Source organism: Schistocerca gregaria, chromosome 1, assembly GCF_023897955.1.
Source record: "Schistocerca gregaria isolate iqSchGreg1 chromosome 1, iqSchGreg1.2, whole genome shotgun sequence".
NCBI classification, from domain to species: domain Eukaryota; kingdom Metazoa; phylum Arthropoda; class Insecta; order Orthoptera; family Acrididae; genus Schistocerca; species Schistocerca gregaria.
This window is the reverse complement of record NC_064920.1, coordinates 970,357,320-970,377,756: the sequence shown is the minus strand read 5'-3', so window position 1 is coordinate 970,377,756 and position 20,437 is coordinate 970,357,320. Positions and strand designations below refer to the sequence as shown.

Below are 20,437 nucleotides of genomic sequence, written 5' to 3'. Positions count from 1 at the left end.
GATGCCGAGCACTCTGCTGAGCACTACGCTCGAGCGTCTGCGTCGGAGGTCTAACTCCCCCCCCCCCCCCCCCCAGCCTTTCGCACCACCAAACGGCGAGTGGAAAGGAAATTCATCTCGTTCACTACACACCACAGTGAATCCTATATAGCCCCATTTACAGAGTGGGAGCTCCTCAGCGCCCTTGCACATAGCCCTGACACAGCTTCTGGGCCGGATCGGATACACAGGTGTTAGATATCTCTCGTCTGACTACAAGCGACATCTCCTCGTCATATTCAACCGTATCTGATGCGATGATGTCTTTCAAACGCAATGGCGGGAGAGTACAATCATTCCGGTGCTCAAACCCGGTCAAAACCCGCTTGATGTGGATAGCTACCGGCCCATCAGCCTCAACAACTTTCTTTGCAAGCTGCTGGTAGTGTGGTGTGTCAGCGGTTGGGTTGGGTCCTGGAGTCACGTGGCCTACTGGCTCCATGTCAGGGCGGCTTCCGCCAGGGTCGCTCTACCACTATAATCTTGTGTGCCTCGATCTGCCATCCGTACAGCCTTTTACAGACGCCAACATCTGCTTGCCATCTTTTTTTGACTTATGTAAAGCATACGACACGACCTGGCGACATCATATCCCTGCCACATTGTATAAAAGGGGTCTCTGGGGCTCACTCCCTATTTTTTATCCAAAACGTCTTCTCGCTCCGTACTTTCAGTGCCCAAGTCAGTGCCTCCCGTAGTTCCCCCCGTATTCAGGAGAATGGCTTCGTATTGAGTGTCTATTTTTAGTGGCTATTAACGGTCTTTCAGCAGCTGTATGGCCGTCGGTTTCACCTTCTCTGCATGCGGATGACTTCTGCATTTCGCACTGCTCTTCCAGTACTGGTGTTGCTGTGTGGCGCTTACAGGGAGCCATTCACAAGGCACAATCGTGGGCTCCAGCCCACGGCTTCCAGTTTTCAGCTGCGAAGTCGTGTGTCATGCATTTCTGTCGGCGTCACACCATTAATCCAGAACCAGAACTTCACCTTAATGATGATTCACTCACTGTAGTAGAGACATATCGATTCTTAGGACTGGTTTTAGACGCCCTATTGACTTGGTCGCATTCGTCAACTTTAATGGGAGCGCTGACGGCACTTCAATGCCCTCCGCTGCCTGAACAACAGCAACTGAGGTGCAGATCGCTCTACGCTGCTGCAGCTCTACAGAGCCCTTGTTCAATCCCTCCCTGACTATGGGAGTCTGGTTTACGATTCGGCGGCGCCATCAGCGTTGCGTTTTACTCGACCCAGTGCACCACCGTGGCGTTCGCCTAGCGACGGGAGCTTTTAGAACGAGTCCGGTGACCAGTGTCCTGGTGGAGGCTGGAGTCCCTCCGCTGAAGGTTAGGCGTGCACAACTGCTAGCCAGTTACGTTGCACACGTTGTTAGTTCTCCTGCGCACCCGAACTACCGTATCTACTTCCCAACCACGGTGGTTCATCTCCTGCACCGGCGGCCCAGGTCAGGGCTTACTATTTCTGTTAACGTCCGGTTCCCTTCTGTTTGAACAGGGGTCCTTCCCGTTACCACTTCCCCTCGAGGTCAATTCAAGTACACCTCCATGGTGTGCACCTAGGCCGCAGATTCTTCTGGACCTATCGCATGGCCCTAAGGACTCCGTTAATCCTGCAGCTCGCCGCTAACACTTCCTCTCGACATGTACCGGAGCCATGAAGTGGTTTACACCGACGGCTCGATCGCTGATGGTCACTTAGTCTTTGCGTATGTTCTTGGAGGACATATTGAACAACACTCCTTGCCAGATGGCTGCAGTGTTTTCACTGTAGAGCTGGCTGCCATATCTCGTGTTCTTGAACACATACGCTCATGCTCTGGCGTGTCATTTCTCCTGTGTACTGACTCCTTGAGCAGTGCTACCCTCGCCATCCATTGGCAGCGTTCATTAAGGAGTCCGCCTATGCGCTGGAACGGTCCCGTCGGTCACTGGTGTTTGTGTGGACAGCAGGACACGTCGGAATCCCAGGCAACGAACTTGCTGATAGGCTGGCCAAACAGGCAACACGGAAACCGCTTCTGGCGATGGACACCTCCGAAACCGACCTGCGTTCTGTCTTAAGCCGCAGGGTTTTCGGCTTTGGGAGACGGATTGGCATGACAGTATATAGAACAGACTGTGTCTCATTAAGGAGACTATGAATGTGTGGAAGTCTTCCATGCGGTCCTCTTGCATGGAAACAGTTGTCCTCTGCCAGCTCCGCATTGGCCATACGTGGCTAACGCATGGTTACCTCCTCCGTCGCGAGGACCCACATCGGTGTCGCTGTGGCTCACAAATGACGGTCGTCCACCTTTTGCTGGACTGCCCAGTTTTAGCCGCTCTGCGGCGGTCTTTTAACTTTCCCAGCACCCTACCTTCGGTATTGGGGGACAATGCCTCGACACCTGCTTTTTTGTTTTATTCGTGAGGGTGGGTTTTATCATTTGATGTAAGTTTAACGTTTGTCCTTTGTCCGTCTGTGTCCTCCACCATAGTGCTTTTAGTGTGGAGGTTTTAATGTGTTGCAGAGTGGCTTTTTATTCTCATGGTCAGCCAGCCATGTTAATCTGCTCTCTTGTTTCGATCTCTTCTACATGTTTCTTGCGTCTCTCAGTGGCTTTCTTGTGCATTTTAGTGTTTGTTGCCCTTCTGTGATTCTTTCGGCTTTCTCCTTTCTTTCTGCTGTGTTTTGTATCTCTAAATTATTTTAATCTCACCCTCGTGGGATTATTTTAATCGGAGCGAGAGACTGATGACCTAGCAGTTTGGTCCCTTCCCCCTCCTTTAAACCAACCAACCTTAAGACGAGTTACACAAGAATAGAAAACTATTTTTAGATTTTTCTTTTGAATATTACAACCCCTTTCGGAGGTAAAATAGTATTAACAAGGATTAAGTGCAGGTGTAGAGCGATGCATGTTTACAGTTTTCCGTCTTAATTACATGTGCCACAGTTGATAAAACAGCTGAACTGTCAACTTTAAGTAATGTTTCGAACCTTGTACCTTGGTCTTCCGCCTGCCCCGATTCATAACACAGGAAATGCTGGAGTTCCTTTCGGAAGCGTGAGTACGGCGGTTGACCCATGAAGCTCCACGGTAAGGTGGGTAGCCGCCTGGCGAAGTGGCAGGCGCTACCCACATTCCTCACTGTCGAGGGGACCGTACAGGCCCTCTTCGGTGCCCTATATACACTACTTACAGGATGTGAAACTCAGTGCACCACACGACGATATAAACTTACTAATGCAGTTCGCCGCAATTCTTTAAGAAACTGAAATGATCGCCCTTGAAGATTTCCTAGCTCTGCTAAGTGTAAAACATTTGCAGTTGATAAAGTTAGTTGCCAGTATACTCGTGCATAGAGTTGTAATTTTATGATCGTAACGTCGCTGCACTCCTGTCCCAGGTGTCAAGTGATTTCCATTGCACAAATGTAAAATACTGAAATAACTACGTAAGGCTCATAACATGACAATTAAAGTTACGTAAATAGTGAAAATCTCGCTAGTAGCAAGATTTTTGTTAGTTTTATTTAAATTCCATATTTAATAACAAATGGAAATGTTAATTAACAAAAATTGAATCTTAATAAGATATTTTTGGTTACTAGGTGCACGAAAATGGCAACATTTACAGTAAATTAAATTTTGTTGGACAAATGCAAGGCATAAAAGAGAAAATAAAAATTACTTCTAGAGACGGAACAGTATTGTTAATATTGGGGGACGGCGGCGAGTAGGAACCACTTAAGCCAAAACCTTAGTTGTTGTTTTGATGTAAGATATAATTGCATCATACATTAATTTGAACATCTGTTTTGGTGTAAATTGTGAAAAAATGAAAAGAAATAGGTTTCTGATCATAACGTCACATAGTATGGAAAGATTTTCCAAGACTTAAAGTTCTTAGAAAAAAGGTTGGTTAGTATGAGCCATACAACAAAATGTAGATTTTTAAATGAAAAACCTGTGTTTTTCGTTCACAAATTATCTGTTTATACAGCAAAATTGCAAGATAATAAACACAAGTGGTTGAAAAACTTCACCTTTTGCTCATTTGAACCTACAACAACGCATCAAACTTGTGGACTGAGGTTTTCGGTAAGTCAGTTCTGCGTGCTTCTTCACATAGGTTTGATAAAAAAAATTATCTGCCAATTTCCTTTCTTTGTTAAATTTGTGACGCAATTCTAGCTTTTCTGCCAACTCGTAAGTCAACTTCCGAAATGTTGCTTTAGAAAACCCCATATGAGCTTGCTTTCTACTTATTTCTTGCGATGGTTTTAATCTGCTTTCCAGTGCAATTCTAGAAACATTAAAACCATCGGAAGTAGCTTGGAACCGCTCGTTTCACTGCACTCTCAGGACATCTCCATAGACCCTCACCGGCCGGCTGTGTTTTTATACTTCGCATTGCAGCCTAAAAACGAAACAAAAAATTACTTGTTCAGTCCACATCACCCGAATATCGTATGGCCCATACTACCCGACTGCCATTGCATTGAAGTATGGAGGAAACAGAAACCGGTTTGGGCGAGCGGAATATCGCTTTTGCGATAAATCTCTATTAGACTACATAAAGCATGATAATATTAATTTCTCCCGTTAAAAGTATAAACCGATGCCGTAAATGTCCGCCTCCATAGGTGAGAGATCAACGAAAGAGACCCTCATACTGGGAACCCGGGTTCGATTCCCAGTACTGCCAGGAACTCTCCCTTGGTGCGAGGTTCAGAGACCGGCATGCACTATGCCTCGTGACGCTGTTTGAAGTGCTACCTGATTGAGAGGTTGCGACCGGGAGAGTGGTGTGCTGACCCCATGCCTCTCCATACCGTTTCCGACGATGAATGAATGAGCATGACAGGGCGATCTGTCGACTATCGCTTGGTATTCAGGGCCTCATCGCGAGATTTCATTTTTTTTGCTGAAAATTACACAGTTCCCAGCTTCAACACTTAAAAAAAATAAAAATTATGTGCGACATAAACTCAACAGCTACCTTACTCAAGTTCGTGTAAATAGCGGAGTGATTTCCGCGATTTATTCAAAGTACTGCATATGTCCGCTATTTCTGCGGCAAACTCGAGAAACACCAAATGTCAACTTAGTTTTTCGTTAGGATGTTAGGCATTTCGCATGTTTTTATCAAATTTTAATTTATATTCATACCACTAGTAATTACAAATAACAATACACAGTTTTTATTAAAAATTATGGTTCAATATTTGTTGATTAACATTTATGTTTCTTAACGAATGCGGAATTTAAATAAAAGTAAAAAAAGAACGTTACTACTAGCGAGATACGAAACAGCGATTTATTATCACAAAATATGCTACACGACGCACAGGGAAAATGATTGTTTTTTTCCCTCTATGGTGATAGGTTACAATGTTTTACTCGTATAGGCAGCACCGCTCAGAAATCTTATCTTCTTTTCTTTGACAGTTCTGTTGTACTCATTTAGAAAATTTACTCGCAGGCAGCGACCATCAAGTACCACAAGAAAGAAGTGGAAGGGTTTAGAGCAACCTGTGAGGTCCACTCGCGAGTCACGATAAGGAACTGAATCTTTGTTAAAATTAACGGTGAAAGTTTCACGTATCATTAATTTTTCACAATTCGCAAATAAATGAGACCATGGGATTTAAAAATTATTTGGCGGCTGAATATCCCACCTGTAAACATGTGTGAACTGAATCTCTTGCTGAACTGAATTCCACACCCTCAGTTAACTATGTTCGCTATCATTTCGACGTCTCGTTTGCTCCCAAGTCCACGAACAATTGGCAATTTACCAAGGAGAGTTCGTCCCTGTCGTCTCTGACAGTTTCACACTGGGTGCCCCCGTTACAGAATATGCAACGAATCACGATAAAACCGTGTTTACCAAAACACACATAGAAGCAACGACCTGTTATCCTAGACAGAGGCAATTAGGCCCCTAGCTCCCCTCGGTCAGTGTGGACTGCTATTTCTAATAACGATGTAATGAGATTAAAACACTCAAAACAGTAAACACTGCGCAAAAAAATCACACTTTCGAAACACCGTATTGTCTCCATTAGAGACGTATAAGTTTCAAATTTAACTAAAAGGTGTCTAAACCTTCCTCTGTAACAGCGAAAAATCGTGGCGCCTTTAGACGTCATACTCAAGCGCGGTGGCGCTTCAAACAGCAAGGTGTCGACACATGAGAAAAAAAATGTCTCAACGCAGAAGCACATGCGAGATGTAAGGTGGGTTAATAATATCAAATTGACACAAAATTTCACCACAATTCTGCAAAACGTAGTCATGTCACACGATGGGAAGGTCGTCATACATCATCTTACCCAGATTTCACACCTCCCTTTGACGCCTCTGGGACAAAGATCAGAATCGCGACATTCAGCGTTGAAATTACGTAGTTTTCTTTACGATGACAGAAGAAAACATTAGAGGCAACAGTTAGGTGTGGTTGCCTAAGGCGCTAGAATAGCAGCGAGGCACCACTCAGCTGAACGGGTATCGAAGTCTCAGACAGTTGCATTTTTAACTGTCTCAACAAAGGTACGTGGGCAGCACCGAGGGTGTTGCCGAAGAAGCGGGCCTTAGAGGGACCTTTGCCGTTTTATTCACGCACATGTCAGTGTTGCACCCAGCCGTGATCGAGCCACATGAGGGCGCGAAGCAGGAGGGCTCAAAAAGTTGCGGATCACATTCAGATTTCGTCTAGTTGTTTTGAATGGTCCCTAGTGGTTCCACCCCGTATACCAGAGCGAAAATTGTGGCCGCACTTCATTCCAAAGAGGTCAATCACTTCGTGTGAACGTATTTGTCAAAAACGTCATCCTATTGCTTTCGCACTGCGAAATACCTCAAGGGAAGGGGTGGTTTCATTGACACACTTTATGCCACCTCCTGACGCTTTTTCGTGTCGATTCTGAAATAGTTTCCTCGGCTGCTCATAAGAAAACCGTGTGATTTCGACGCTGAATGTCGCGGTTGTGACCTCCATCGCAAAGGCGGCAATAGAAGGGGTAAAATATAGATAAGAGGGGACGTGAAGACTTTCCCATCATGTGACATGTCCACGGTGCGTTGGGTAGGATTGTCATGAAGTATGGTGCCAATGTGACATCGTTAACGCAACTTTACATCTCACATGTGTGCTAAAAATAGTGACAGTTGACTTTAAATCATTAAAAGTGTGAAGTTATCTGCATGAGCACTAAAAAGAATACGATAAATTTTAGTTACACGATAAATCACACAAATCTAAGGCCTGCAAATTCAACTAAATTCTCAGGGATTACAATTACGAATAGCTTCAGTTGGAACGATCGCATAGATAATGTTGTGCTGAAAGCAAACCAAACTAAGCGATTTATTTGCAGAACACTCACAAAAGTAACTGGTTAGCTAAGAAGACTGCTTAAACTACGCTTGTCCGTCCTCTTCAGGAGTATCTATGTGCGGTGTGGGACCGCACCAGTTAGGACTAACGGAAGACATCGAAAAAGTGTAAAGAGGGCCGCTCGTTTTGTATTGTCGTGAAATAAGGGAGGCAGTGCCACGGATACGATACACGAATCTGGGTGGCACTTATTAAAACAAAGGTGTTTTCGTTGCACCTGGACACTATCATGAAATTTCAATCGCCAACTTCCTCCTCAGAGGGTGAAGATATTTTGTTGATGTCCATCTACATAGACAGAAATGATGATAATAATAAAATAAGATAAATAAGAGTCCGTACAAAAGATTTAAGTCTTCGTTTCCTCCTCGCACTGTTAGAGAGTGGCACCGTAGAGCATCTTAAAGGTGGTTCGACGAAACCTCTTCCAGACACTTAATTGTGAACTGCAGAGTAATCACATAGATGTAGTAGTATATGTAGACATGAGATTCTGAGCTGTTGCCTTTTTTCTCAGGGGCGACGTCGCAGGATGCCACGCTTTTGCACCATTACAGCGAAAGGCTATAGGCAGCTTTGAGCCGAATTTCAAACTCTTGCGTCGGTAATGGGTTTCGAAAAACTGATACTCTTTCTTGCAGTGTAGAGGGTGTTGAACATGGTAGTTGAATAGGCCTTACAAGATTAGCAAAAGATTGAAAAACATGTAAGGCCGCACAGTTTTAAAAGCCGAATTTCACATAATAGATATTCAAATGATGTGAGACACACCAGAGGTTTTTAACTGCTCTGGCGACTGGATACTATCAGGTTGTTTCTCTGGTTGTTGTATATTAGCTTACTGTTGTCTTCATTCAGAGAGGGATGCCATTAAATTTAATAGTCTTTTTATTTTTTTTTCACGCTTCCCTGGGACACACCCGATGCTACTTTCTTTTCTGTTGAACATTCACCATGCAGTATTATGTAATTGATCCTATACCTACGTCAATAATTCTGGTTGAAAAAATGTTTGGGAAGCTACTCTGTAAAATCTGGGTTGTTAGTGTACGGTGTGCAGTGTGTTGCAGTGTGGGACACCTGTTTAAAATTTAGTCAGACGGAATATATTTGTTCTTCTGCATCTACTGCTTGCAAGCTATTACGTGTGATTGAAAACTAGCCGCGTTTCACACGAAAGGTTTCTCCTAAACCTTTGACAGAAACTTATTGTCAGTCACGAATGGCATAATATGCGGTTCTCTAATATGTTCTGGGGTACTGAAACTGTCAGACATTAGGAATAGTACACGGTTATTGTGTGTATCTGTTATTTAACCCATTTTCTAAACAGGAATTTCCAGTCGCATGACTTTTCACTCTCTGTCTCGTAAGACTGGGGATGTTCCACATGGGAACACAGTCACTGTTTTGGACCCCCTCTCCAAAACATTTGCTCAGTTCACATTTGCTGTCGATAACATTTGCCGTCTCTGCTTTTTCACATTCACTACAGTGACATCATAAATTTCACCGAACATGTACTAACTAAAAATCAACGCCAAATGCTGAATGGGCATTCCATACTGTCACCATGTACACCCCTCTTGCTATTGTGCATTACTTTGACCTATCATAACAGCCGTGAAAAATTCTCAGTCAGCATCTCTGACTATTCTTTGATGCAAAGAAATATAAGAGACACCCGATCAATAATGTCATCATTTAAAAGGAGTAAAATTATACGTGAGTTCATGTAACAAACCAAATACATTGCTTTACTTTGGGAACACTAGTACAGTTACCAAATACTTCCAATTACTGTAAAAGTCATGTCATAATGCTGGCTTGTTATATTCAGTTCAGCTGATTCTGTTGAACTCCGTTCACTGTCCCACCGTAGTACACGATACTTACTACCTTTTTATTGCAACATTATGTTGTAAGCTGAACTTATGTACTCTCTAAAAGAAAAAAAAAAGAAAAAAAAAACACGCTTAACGGAAGAACTATTCGAATAGGGCGAAAATCTACAGACGTGTTATACATGTGCAAATAAACAAATGACTAAAATTTCAGAAAAACTGGAGGAATTATTCAACAGAACGAGCTTCACAAATTGAATCCGTCAATAAAGCGTTGGTCCACCTCTGGCCCTTATGAGAGCAGCTACTTGTCTTCGCTTTGATTGATAGAATTGTTGGACGACTTTCTGAGGGATATCGTCCCAGATTCTGTTCAACTGGTACGTTAGATCGTCAAAATTCCCTGCTGGTTGGAGGGTCCTGCCCATAACGCTCCAAATGACCTAAATTGAGGAGAGATTCGCGCGACCTTCCTGTCCAACGTAGGGCTTGACGAGCACGAAGACGAGCAGTGGAAACTATCGACGAGAACGGCCGGGCATTGTCTTGCTCAAATGTAAGTGCAGTATGGCTAGCCATGAAGGGCAACAAATCAGGCTGTAGAATATCGTCGCACCGCTGAACTGTAAGGATGCCGCGGATGACAACCAAAGAGGTCCTGCTATGAAATGAAATGAAACCCCAGACCATCACTGTTGGGTATCTCGCCGTATGGTGGGTGATAGTCAAGGATGGTGTCCCACCGCGGTGCAGGGTGTCTCCAGACAAGTCCTTGCTGGTCATCGGGGCTCAGTTCGAAATGGGAGTCATTACTGAAGACTCCAGACAATGAGGTTCCAGACCCAATAAGTGTCTGGAGACGCCCCGGATAGCAGCGGGCTACCAATCAATCTGCCATCGGACTTGCGTCCAGACATCCAAGTTCGATGGTTTGGAGTGACACTTCATTTTACAGTAGAACCCGTTTGGTTGTCATCCGCGGCAGCCTTACAGCATAGCGGACGATATTCTACGTCTTGTTTCTTTACACTTCATGGTAGCCATTCTGCCCTCACATTTCAGCAAGGTAATTCTACTTCCTGTCTTCGTGCTTGTCAAACCCTAAATTGGCCTGCAAGGCCTCCGAATCTATTCCCAGTAGAGAACGTTTAGAGTATTTTGGGCAGGGCCCTCCAACCATCTCGGAATTTTGACGATATAACGCGCCAGTTTGAAAGAATCTGTCACGGTGTCTCTAAGAGGGATATCCAATAACTCTATCACTCAATGCTAAGCTGAATAACTACTTGCATAAAGGCCAGTGTGGACCAACACGTTATGGATTTGCTCAGTTTGTGAAGCTCATTGTTTTGAATAAATCATCCAATTTTTCTGATATTTTAATCATTTGGCTGTCTGTACATGTACATCTGTCAATTTCCATTTGGATGATTACTTCGTGGTGCGTCTTTTTTTTATATGTCTTAGAGCATTATATACTGGGTGTCCGACCTAACAGCTGTATGGCACATTTTCTCTGATGTTGCGGCAGATATACGTAATTTAGTTTTTGTAATGTATACGTGGAACCAGGCCCTCCCCTCCCCCCACCCCCCACCAAAAAAAATACTGCTCATTACGTCGTTCATGCTACGTGGATTGTCAACGGAAATTGTCGGTTTGTTTGTTTCCTCTTATAAACAAAATTTGTTTATTGAATAATATTCGTAGCCCTTTCGATGGAGCTGTCTCAAATTATTCAAGTGCGATTTTAATTTTATCGATGTCTATTAACAGGGATAGTAAAACATGACGAATAAAAAGAACTTCAGCAGCGACTGAGCAGTGCTGCTGCATTGTGGTGGTATTCATTCGGACCACGACGCTGCTACCTACACGGTGATGTGGTTTTAATATTCAAGATGATATTTGTCTGTTTCGTTTAGCTTGAATTTATTAGGTATTAAGACTACGAAGTGTGTTTGTAGATTACCCGTTGAATGCACGCTTCGGGGAAGTCATATCTGTTCTGTAGGATGGAAGTTATATTTAATACACTCCTGGAAATGGAAAAAAGAACACATTGACACCGGTGTGTCAGACCCACCATACTTGCTCCGGACACTGCGAGAGGGCTGTACAAGCAATGATCACATGCGCGGTACAGCGGACACACCAGGAACCGCGGTGTTGGCCGTCGAATGGCGCTAGCTGCGCAGCATCTGTGCATCGCCGCCGTCAGTGTCAGCCAGTTTGCCGTGGCATACGGAGCTCCATCGCAGTCTTTAACACTGGTAGCATGCCGCGACAGCGTGGACGTGAACCGTATGTGCAGTTGACGGACTTTGAGCGAGGGCGTATAGTGGGCATGCGGGAGGCCGGGTGGACGTACCGCCGAATTGCTCAACACGTGGGGCGTGAGGTCTCCACAGTACATCGATGTTGTCGCCAGTGGTCGGCGGAAGCTGCACGTGCCCGTCGACGTGGGACTGGACCGCAGCGACGCACGGATGCATGCCAAGACCATAGGATCCTACGCAGTGCCGTAGGGGACCGCACCGCCACTTCCCAGCAAATTAGGGACACTGTTGCTCCTGGGGTATCGGCGAGGACCATTCGAAAATGTCTCCATGAAGCTGGGCTACGGTCCCGCACACCGTTAGTCCGTCTTCCGCTCACGCCCCAACATCGTGCAGCCCGCCTCCAGTGGTGTCGCGACAGGCGTGAATGGAGGGACGATGGAGACGTGTCGTCTTCAGCGATGAGAGTCGCTTCTGCCTTGGTGCCAATGATGGTCGTATGCGTGTTTGGCGCCGTGCAGGTGAGCGCCACAATCAAGACTGCATACGACCGAGGCACACAGGGCCAACAACAGGCATCATGGTGTGGGGAGCGATCTCCTACACTGGCCGTACACCTCTGGTGATCATCGAGGGGACACTGAATAGTGCACAGTACATCCAAACCGTCATCGAACCCATCGTTCTACCATTCCTAGACCGGCAATGGAACTAGCTGTTCCAACAGGACAATGCATGTCCGCATGTATCCCGTGCCACCCAACGTGCTCTAGAAGGTGTAAGTCAACTACCCTGGCCAGCAAGATCTCCGGATCTGTCCCCCATTGAGCATGTTTGGGACTGGATGAAGCGTCGTCTCACGCGGTCTGCACGTCCAGCACGAACGCTGGTCCAACTGAGGCGCCAGGTGGAAATGGCATGGCAAGCCGTTCCACAGGACTACATCCAGCATCTCTACGATCGTCTCCATGGGAGAATAGCAGCCTGCATTGCTGCGAAAGGTGGATATACACTGTACTAGTGCCGACATTGTGCATGCTCTGTTGCCTGTGTCTATGTGCCTGTGGTTCTGTCAGTGTGATCATGTGATGTATCTGACCCCAGGAATGTGTCAATAAAGTTTCCCCTTGCTGGGACAATAAATTCACGGTGTTCTTATTTCAATTTCCAGGAGTGTAGTTATTGTGTACAATACTCCTTGTTTCTTTTGTGGTACTATCAGAGTGAATTTGTGAACTTATTTCGTGACCCTTAACCCTGTAATGGAGCGTGCGTAGTGTACAGTTATTTTACTCCTTACTACTTTCGAATTTTCTAATTTCACTGAAAAATTCAACAGTTTCAGTTTAGAATGAGCTGCTTTTCTAACTAAGCAGTAAAAAAACCACAGAAATGAAGACACCAACAATCAACATTGTTGTTGTGGTCTTCAGTCCTGGGACTGATTTGAGGCAGCTCTCCATGCTACTCTATCCTGTCCAAGCTGCTTCATCTCCCAGTACGTACTGCAGCCTACATCCTTCTGAATCTGCTTAGAGTATTCATTTCTTGGCCTCCATCTACGATTTTTACCCTCCACGCTGCCCCCAATAATAAATTGGTGATCCCTTGATGCCTAAGAACATGTCCTACCAACCTATCCCTTCTTCTAGACCGAGTGAGGTGGCGCAGTGGTTAGACACTGGACTCGCATTCGGGAGCGACGGTTCTATCCCGCGTCCGGCCATCCTGATTTAGGTTTTCCGTGATTTCCCTAAATCGCTCCAGGCAAATGCCGGGGTAGTTCGTTTCAAAGGGCACGGCCGACTTCCTTCCCCGTCCTTCCCTAATCCGATGAGACCGATGAACTCGCTGTCTGGTCTCCTTCCCCCAAAACCAACCAACCAACCTACTTCTAGTCAAGTTGTGCCACAAACTCCTCTTCCTCCCATTTCTATTCAATACCTCCTCATTAGTTATGTGCTCTACCTATCTAATCTTCAGCAGTCTTCTCTAGCACCACATTTCCAAAGCTTCTATTCTCTTCTTGTCCAAACTATTTATCGTTCACATTTCACTACAATACATTGCTAGACTCCATACAAATACTTTCAGAAACGACTTTGTCACTTAAATCTATACTCGATGTTAACAAAATTCTTTTCTTCAGAAACGCTTTCCTTGCCGTTGCCAGTATACATTTTATATCCTCTCTACTTCGACCATAATCAGTTATTTTGCTCCCCAAATAGCAAAACTCATTTACTACTTTAAATGACTCATTTCCTAATCTAATTCCCTCAGCATCACCTGACTTAATTTGACTACATTCCATTACCCTCGTTTTGCTTTTGTTGATGTTCATCTTATATCCTCCTTTCAAGACATTGTCCATTCCGTTCAACTGCTCTTCCAAGTCCTTTGCTGTCTCTGACCGAATTACGATGTCATCGGCGAGCCCAAATTTTTTATTTCTTCTCCATGGATTTTAATTCCTACACCGAATTTTTCTTTTGTTTCCTTTACTGCTTGCTCAATATACAGATTGAATAACATCGGGGACAGGCTACAACCCTGTCTCACTCCCTTCCAAACCACTGCTTCCCTGTCTCCCTCGGTTCTTATAACTGCCATCTGGTTTCTGTACAAATTGTAAATAGCCTTTCGCTCCCTGTATTTTACCTCTGCCACCTTCATAATTTTGAAACAGTGTATTCCAATCAATATTGTGAAAAGCTTTCTCTAAGTCTACAAATGCTACAAACGTAGGTTTGCCTTTCCTTAATCTTTCTTCTAAGATAAGTCGTAGGGTCAGTATTGCCTCACGTGTTCCAACATTTCTACGGAATCCAAACTGATCTTCCCCGAGGTCGGCTTCTATCAGTTTTTCCATTCGTCTGTAAAGAATTCGTGTTAGTATTTTGCAGCTGTGACTTATTAAACTGATAGTTCTGTAATTTTCACATCCGTCAACACCTGCTTTCTTTTGGATTGGAATTATTATATTTTTCTTGAAGTCTGAGGGTATTTCGCCTGTCTCATACATCTTCCTCACCAGATGGTAGAATTTTGTCAGGACTGGCTCTCCCAAGGCTATCAGTAGTTCTAATGGAATGTTGTCTACTACCGGAGCCTTGTCAACAGAGAAACAAAATTGGTTTCTCATTTGAAAAAAAGTACTTACCTTTGTTTTTTGGTCAACAGTTATTTACTCGTACATTCCTCCTACTGGAGGGGGCGCGGGCTGGCAGCTGTCAAGCAGCTGCTCTTTTGTCACTGCATTATAGAATTTACTGTTTTAAGATAAAAAAGTTTAAGAGCTTAAAATAAATGCTGATAATTATGACGCGATGATGGTGATGCACACGAAGTTATGTGTAAACCGATGTGGGACGTCTGTGAGGGAGGGAAGTGATCGGTCGGATGTGGATACGAGGAGGTGAGTGCGAAGCCAGATGAGGAAAACAGGGCGAGTTGTGAGTTGGAGCCATTATTTGAAATGTGATGGGTTGGGTTGGGAAACTTAAGGTAGGATTCGAAGATTGGTAGGTTTCGTGAGCATATGCTCTGGGAGGCGTAGGTGCTTGAAATGACGTCCTGAGACCACAGGATGCCCGGTATATAAATCATGTGAACGGAATATATGTAGTTGTACACCGTCAGTCCTATCTGCTATTAATGGTTTATATAAAATCTGAATTTCTATTATAATGAAAATAATCTTGGCTATTGGACACGTATACATGATGCCCGTCTGATGTACCAGTGCTCCCTCTGGCATGTGTGTGTGTGTGTATGTGTTGTCCTTACCATAAGTTAGTTTAAATTAGATTAAGTAGTGTGTAAGCCTAGGGACCGATGATCCCAGCAGTTTTTTTCCCATAGGAAATTACCACCAAAATACAAGGTTCTAACTAGCATCGCTAAAGAATCGGAGATTAAATTTCATTACGTAAAAACACATCAGAAAGACTAAAATTCATGACACTGTAAATTCACTTTCTCCATAGGGCTGGGGACCCTTTAAGTAACCTTGCACATTACTTGATGTGCTATAGTTTTCATAATGTTATAGGTCAAGGATATACTGTAAAAAATTTAAAGACGATAACTGCATTAAATGACTTGCTTTTATTACATCGTAGTTACTACACGGTGTACCTACGATTCAATCTAATTCAGTACAAGATCACCGACGGAAACGGATTAATTAATAGATGCTACGCTGGCAGGTGGAAATAATAAGCAGCAAGTAACCCTACAGTAGAAAATAACATGGCTTCTGTGAATGGCTGTCTATTTAAGTAGAGGGATAACTGCCCTTACAAATGCGCACTCGTAACTTATTTTCTTAATCATCTGAACGCTCAAATGAAACACTGTAAGAGGATCTGGAGAGTTTGGAGATGAAGGGAAGGTTGGATGTATTGACAAAGGTGCGGTAGCAGGCCAGGGTTCTCAAGGACGGGGGACATTTGCGTGCTGAGACTCAAGCATATGAGAGGTGTAGGGGAGCGAAGGTGTACTAAGTGTATTCTTTTAATGGGCTGCTACAGTGTTACGAGTGGAAGAAGGTTTTTAAAACAAAGTGACATGTATGTCACTTGCAGGGAGAGTGGTAAAACTTTGGAGGAGCCGAAATTCATACTGTATTCGAGTTGTTAATAATGGGAAGGAGAGGAGGTTTTATATGTGTATATTATGGTTGTGGGATTTAATACCTATGTTCAGCCATGTGGTGGTTGTAGTCTACTGTGGTCTTTCTTTGTTTAGTAGGTGAAGGTTTCGCGTTAATTTTTAGATCGTGTGTCAGTTCAAAAAAAATGGCTCTGAGCACTATGTGACTTAACATCTATGGTCATCAGTCCCCAAGAACTTAGAACTACTTAAACCTAACTAACCTAAGGACAACACACAACACCCAGCTATCACGAGGCAGAGAAAATCCCTGACCCCGCCGGGAATCGAACCCGGGAACCCGGGCGCGGGAAGCGAGAACGCTACCGCACGACCACGAGATGCGGGCGTCTATTAGAACAAGGTCGTTCAGTGTTTCAGTTGATGGCATGTACAGTTACTGATTGTCACGTAAATGTATCTGGGACGAAATACTTCGGTGGTTTCTCCTGTAATTACTGCCGAAGATTTTGAATGATTGAACAGCACCACTGACTACACCATGAAATCTTTTCGTTCTGCTGAACACATCTTATGGCCTTTGCCATCAAAGTTAAGAATGAGAACAAACATAATGTCTGGAACAGGAACTACAGAAAGAATAAGAAAAGAAAGGAAAAAAAGTGCCAATAAAGGAAGGTCTCCGTAGAAGAAGCTAAAGCGTGTTTCACTGAAGTGCCAGTTCAGAATCAGGAGACTGGCGCGTACTAGAAGCGTGCTGTGGTACTTACACCATGTGTACGACGGCGGCGCGGCTCAGACCCGTGAGGTCGGGCACCGACTCCAAACCCGTCCGGACCACGCGCCTGCAACAACCACCATGGCGCCACTTACATCTTTTCTACGTTTTAACATGTTACCAGCAGTTTAAATACAGACATTATTTTTCCTTATTTACATTATTAAAATCAGTATTTAATAATTTTTTCTTACATCGGCGTGTAATAAAAATACTGTTACTACTACAGCTAACACAATACTACTTGCCATCACCAAAGTGATTTCTGCTGCTAATAATACAGCCACTACCACAACGAGCTATAATCCTTCCAAGACCTAGGCAATCATCGTAGGCAAAACCACCCCTTACTTCCGTCTCCTTGATTTCTATCTTACCATTTATGGCCGTCCTATTAACCTCACCCCCACCCTCAAGTACCTTGGCGTCACCCTTGATCGTCGCCTCTCCTGGACCCCTCATCTCCGGACAATCCAAGCCAAGGCACGCTCCCGACTCCGCCTCCTCAAGCTCCTCTCTGGCCGCACATGGGGTCTGGACCCGTCCACCGTCCTCCACACCTATAAATCCCTCATCCGTCCTATCCTTTGTTATGCCCATCCCGCCTGGATCTCCGCCCCTCCTACCTTTTACCAATCCCTTCAAATCCTTGAACGCCATGCACTCCGCCTCGCCTATCGCATCCGCCTCCTTTCCCCCACGCGGATCCTCTATGACCTCATCCCCTTCCCACACCTCCTCCTTTTCCTCGAACGGATACGGATCCTCTACACCTCCCGCAAGCTTGATCCTCCCCACCCGCTTGTCTCTCCCATCCTCTCCCACCCCAACCCGCTGCCGCGCCTGTACTCCTGTATCCCACCTGCTCTCCATCTTCACACTCTCCACACCCTCTCCCAAGGTGGCTTCCGCCAACTCCCCCTCCCGGATGATGCCCTCCTCCCCTCCATCTACCCCTCCTATCAACTTTGAGCCTTGCCTTCCCTCTCCTCTCCTTATCCTGTGGGCACCCTCTCTCCCTTCTCTCCCTCCCTCCTTCCCTCCCCTCCCCCTCTCCCTGGGCTTCCACACACCACCCCTCCCTCTCCCATCCTCTCCCCATTGGCATCAACCCCTCCCCCATTCCCTCCTACCCTCGCCCCTTCCCTCTGGCAGGTCCCCGGCCTTACTCGTGTGACAAGTGCATCACCAACTGCCGGAGATTGTCGCCGCAGTGCTTATGTGTTTTGTCTTCCTGTTCGTGCATCCGTGTCTCTTGTTCCGTGCTCCATCGTTCACGTGTGCTACTTTGTATCTCTCCGTTATGTGCTGTGTGAATCCCTTTTAACTTGACTGCTCCACAGTGAACGGCTTCTGTTATTTTACTCTGTTTGTCTACTGTTTTTTAACCTCCATGTCTCTTTCTATCTCTTACTGCTTGTACTATGTTCATGTCTGTGGCCGAAGAGCGGCTTAGTTACGCCGCTGCTGGCCTACCTATGTATAGGTACAAAATAACAATAAAGAAAAAAAAACGAGCCATATTTAGTATTATTGTTACACTACACCCAGTTCCACTACTGTCCATCACTTACATATTTTCCACATTTACATCTACAGCTATACTCTGCAAACCACTATGAAGTGCGTGGCAGAGTTTACTTCCCACTATACCAGTTTTAAGGGCTTTTTCTCTCTCCATTCCGTATGGAGTGTGGTAATAATGATTGTTTGAATGCCTCTCTGCATGCCATAAGGAATCTAATCTTGTCTTCGCGATTCCTGTGGAAGTGATATTATAGTATCTTCCTATAGTAATCATTTAAAGGCTGTTATTGAAACTTTGTTAGTAGATTTGTTTCTGCAGAGTGTCCGCCTTGAGGAGAACACAATTTTTATTTTTATTCCCCAGACATGTTTCGCTGAAATTTAGCATCATCAGTGGGGTTTTTATTATCTTCTATAAAAAAGGAAAAATGCTTTTTACTACCTGTATGTGAGTCACCTAACATTACTGCTGGATATATTTCGTAAACCACATCAAATACTGACGAATCGATTCCACGGACCGAACGTGAAGTGAGGGGCTAGTGTAACTGGTTAATACAAATCATAAAAAAATGCACGGAAGTATGTTTTTTAACACAAACCTACGTTTTTTTAAATGGAACCCCGTTAGTTTTGTTGGCACATCTCAACATATAAACAAATACGTCATCAGTGCCGTTTGTTGCATTGTAAAATGTTAATTACATCCGGAGATATTGTAACCTAAAGTTGACGCTTGAGTACCACTCCTCCGCTGTTCGATCGTGTGTATCGGAGAGAACCGAATTATGTAGGGATCCAAAGGGAACGGTGATGGACCTTAGGTACAGAAGAGACTGGAACAGCACAACACGTCCACATGCTATCACCTTTTTATTGGTATTTTTCACTGACGCACTTGTACATTACCATGAGGGGTGAGGTACACGTACACACGTGGTTTCCGTTTTCAATTACGGAGTGGAATAGAGTGTGTCCCAACATGTCAGGCCAATAGATGTTCAATGTGGTGACCATCATTTGCTGCACACAATTGCAATCTCTGGCGTAATCAATGTCGTACACGCCACAGTACATCTGGTGTAATGTCGCCGCAGGCTGCCACAATACGTTGTTTCATATCCTCTGGGGTTGTAGGCACATCACGGTACACATTTTCCTTTAACGTACTCCACAGAAAGAAGTCCAAATGTGTAAGATCAGGAGAACGGGCTGGCCAATTTATGCGTCCTCCACGTCCTATGAAACGCCCTTCGAACATCCTGTCAAGGGTCAGCCTAGTGTTAATTGCGGAATTGCGGAATGTGCAGGTGCACCATCATGCTGATACCACATACGTCGACGCGTTTCCAGTGGGACATTTTCGAGCAACGTTGGCAGATCATTCTGTAGAAACGCGATGTATGTTGCAGCTGTTTGGGCCCCTGCAATGAAGTGAGGACCAATGAGATGGTCGCCAATGATTCCTCAACATACATTTACAGTTCACGGTCGCTGTCGCTCTACCTGTCTGATCCAGCGAGGATTGTCCAAGGACCAGTAATGCATGTTCCGTAGATTCACTGCTCCGAGGTCTGTGAAACCCGCTTCATCGGTAAACAGGTAGAACTGCAACGCACTCTCTGTTAATGCCCATTGACAGAATTGCACTCGATGATTAAAGTCATCACCATGTAATTGATGATGTAGCGATACACGAAACGGGTGAAAGCGGTGACGTTGCAGTATGCGCATGACACTACTTTGACTCAGTCCACCGGCTCTCGCAGTGTCCCGTGTACTCATATGTGGGTTGATGGCAACAGCAGCTAACACACCAACTGCACCCGCTTCTCCTGTGACGGGCATGTTACGGACCCGTTTGCGTGCTACGATAATACCTGTTGCATACAGTTGGCGGTAGATGTTTTGTAGTGTGCGGCAAGTTGGATGCTCTCTGTCCGGGTACC

General features: G+C 44.8%; 1 protein-coding gene across 4 annotated transcripts in view; it reads right to left on the bottom strand.

The window, feature by feature from the left end:
- The window catches only part of LOC126276649 (probable glycoprotein hormone G-protein coupled receptor), a 1,482,411-nt gene that overhangs the window by 335,432 nt on the left and 1,126,542 nt on the right, over nucleotides 1-20,437 (bottom strand). For all 4 annotated transcript variants that reach the window (XM_049977295.1, XM_049977293.1, XM_049977296.1 and 1 more), the window contains one exon: nucleotides 16,954-17,028. In XM_049977295.1, the coding sequence (XP_049833252.1) occupies nucleotides 16,954-17,028 (75 nt within the window). The remainder of the gene's footprint in view (nucleotides 1-16,953; nucleotides 17,029-20,437) is intronic.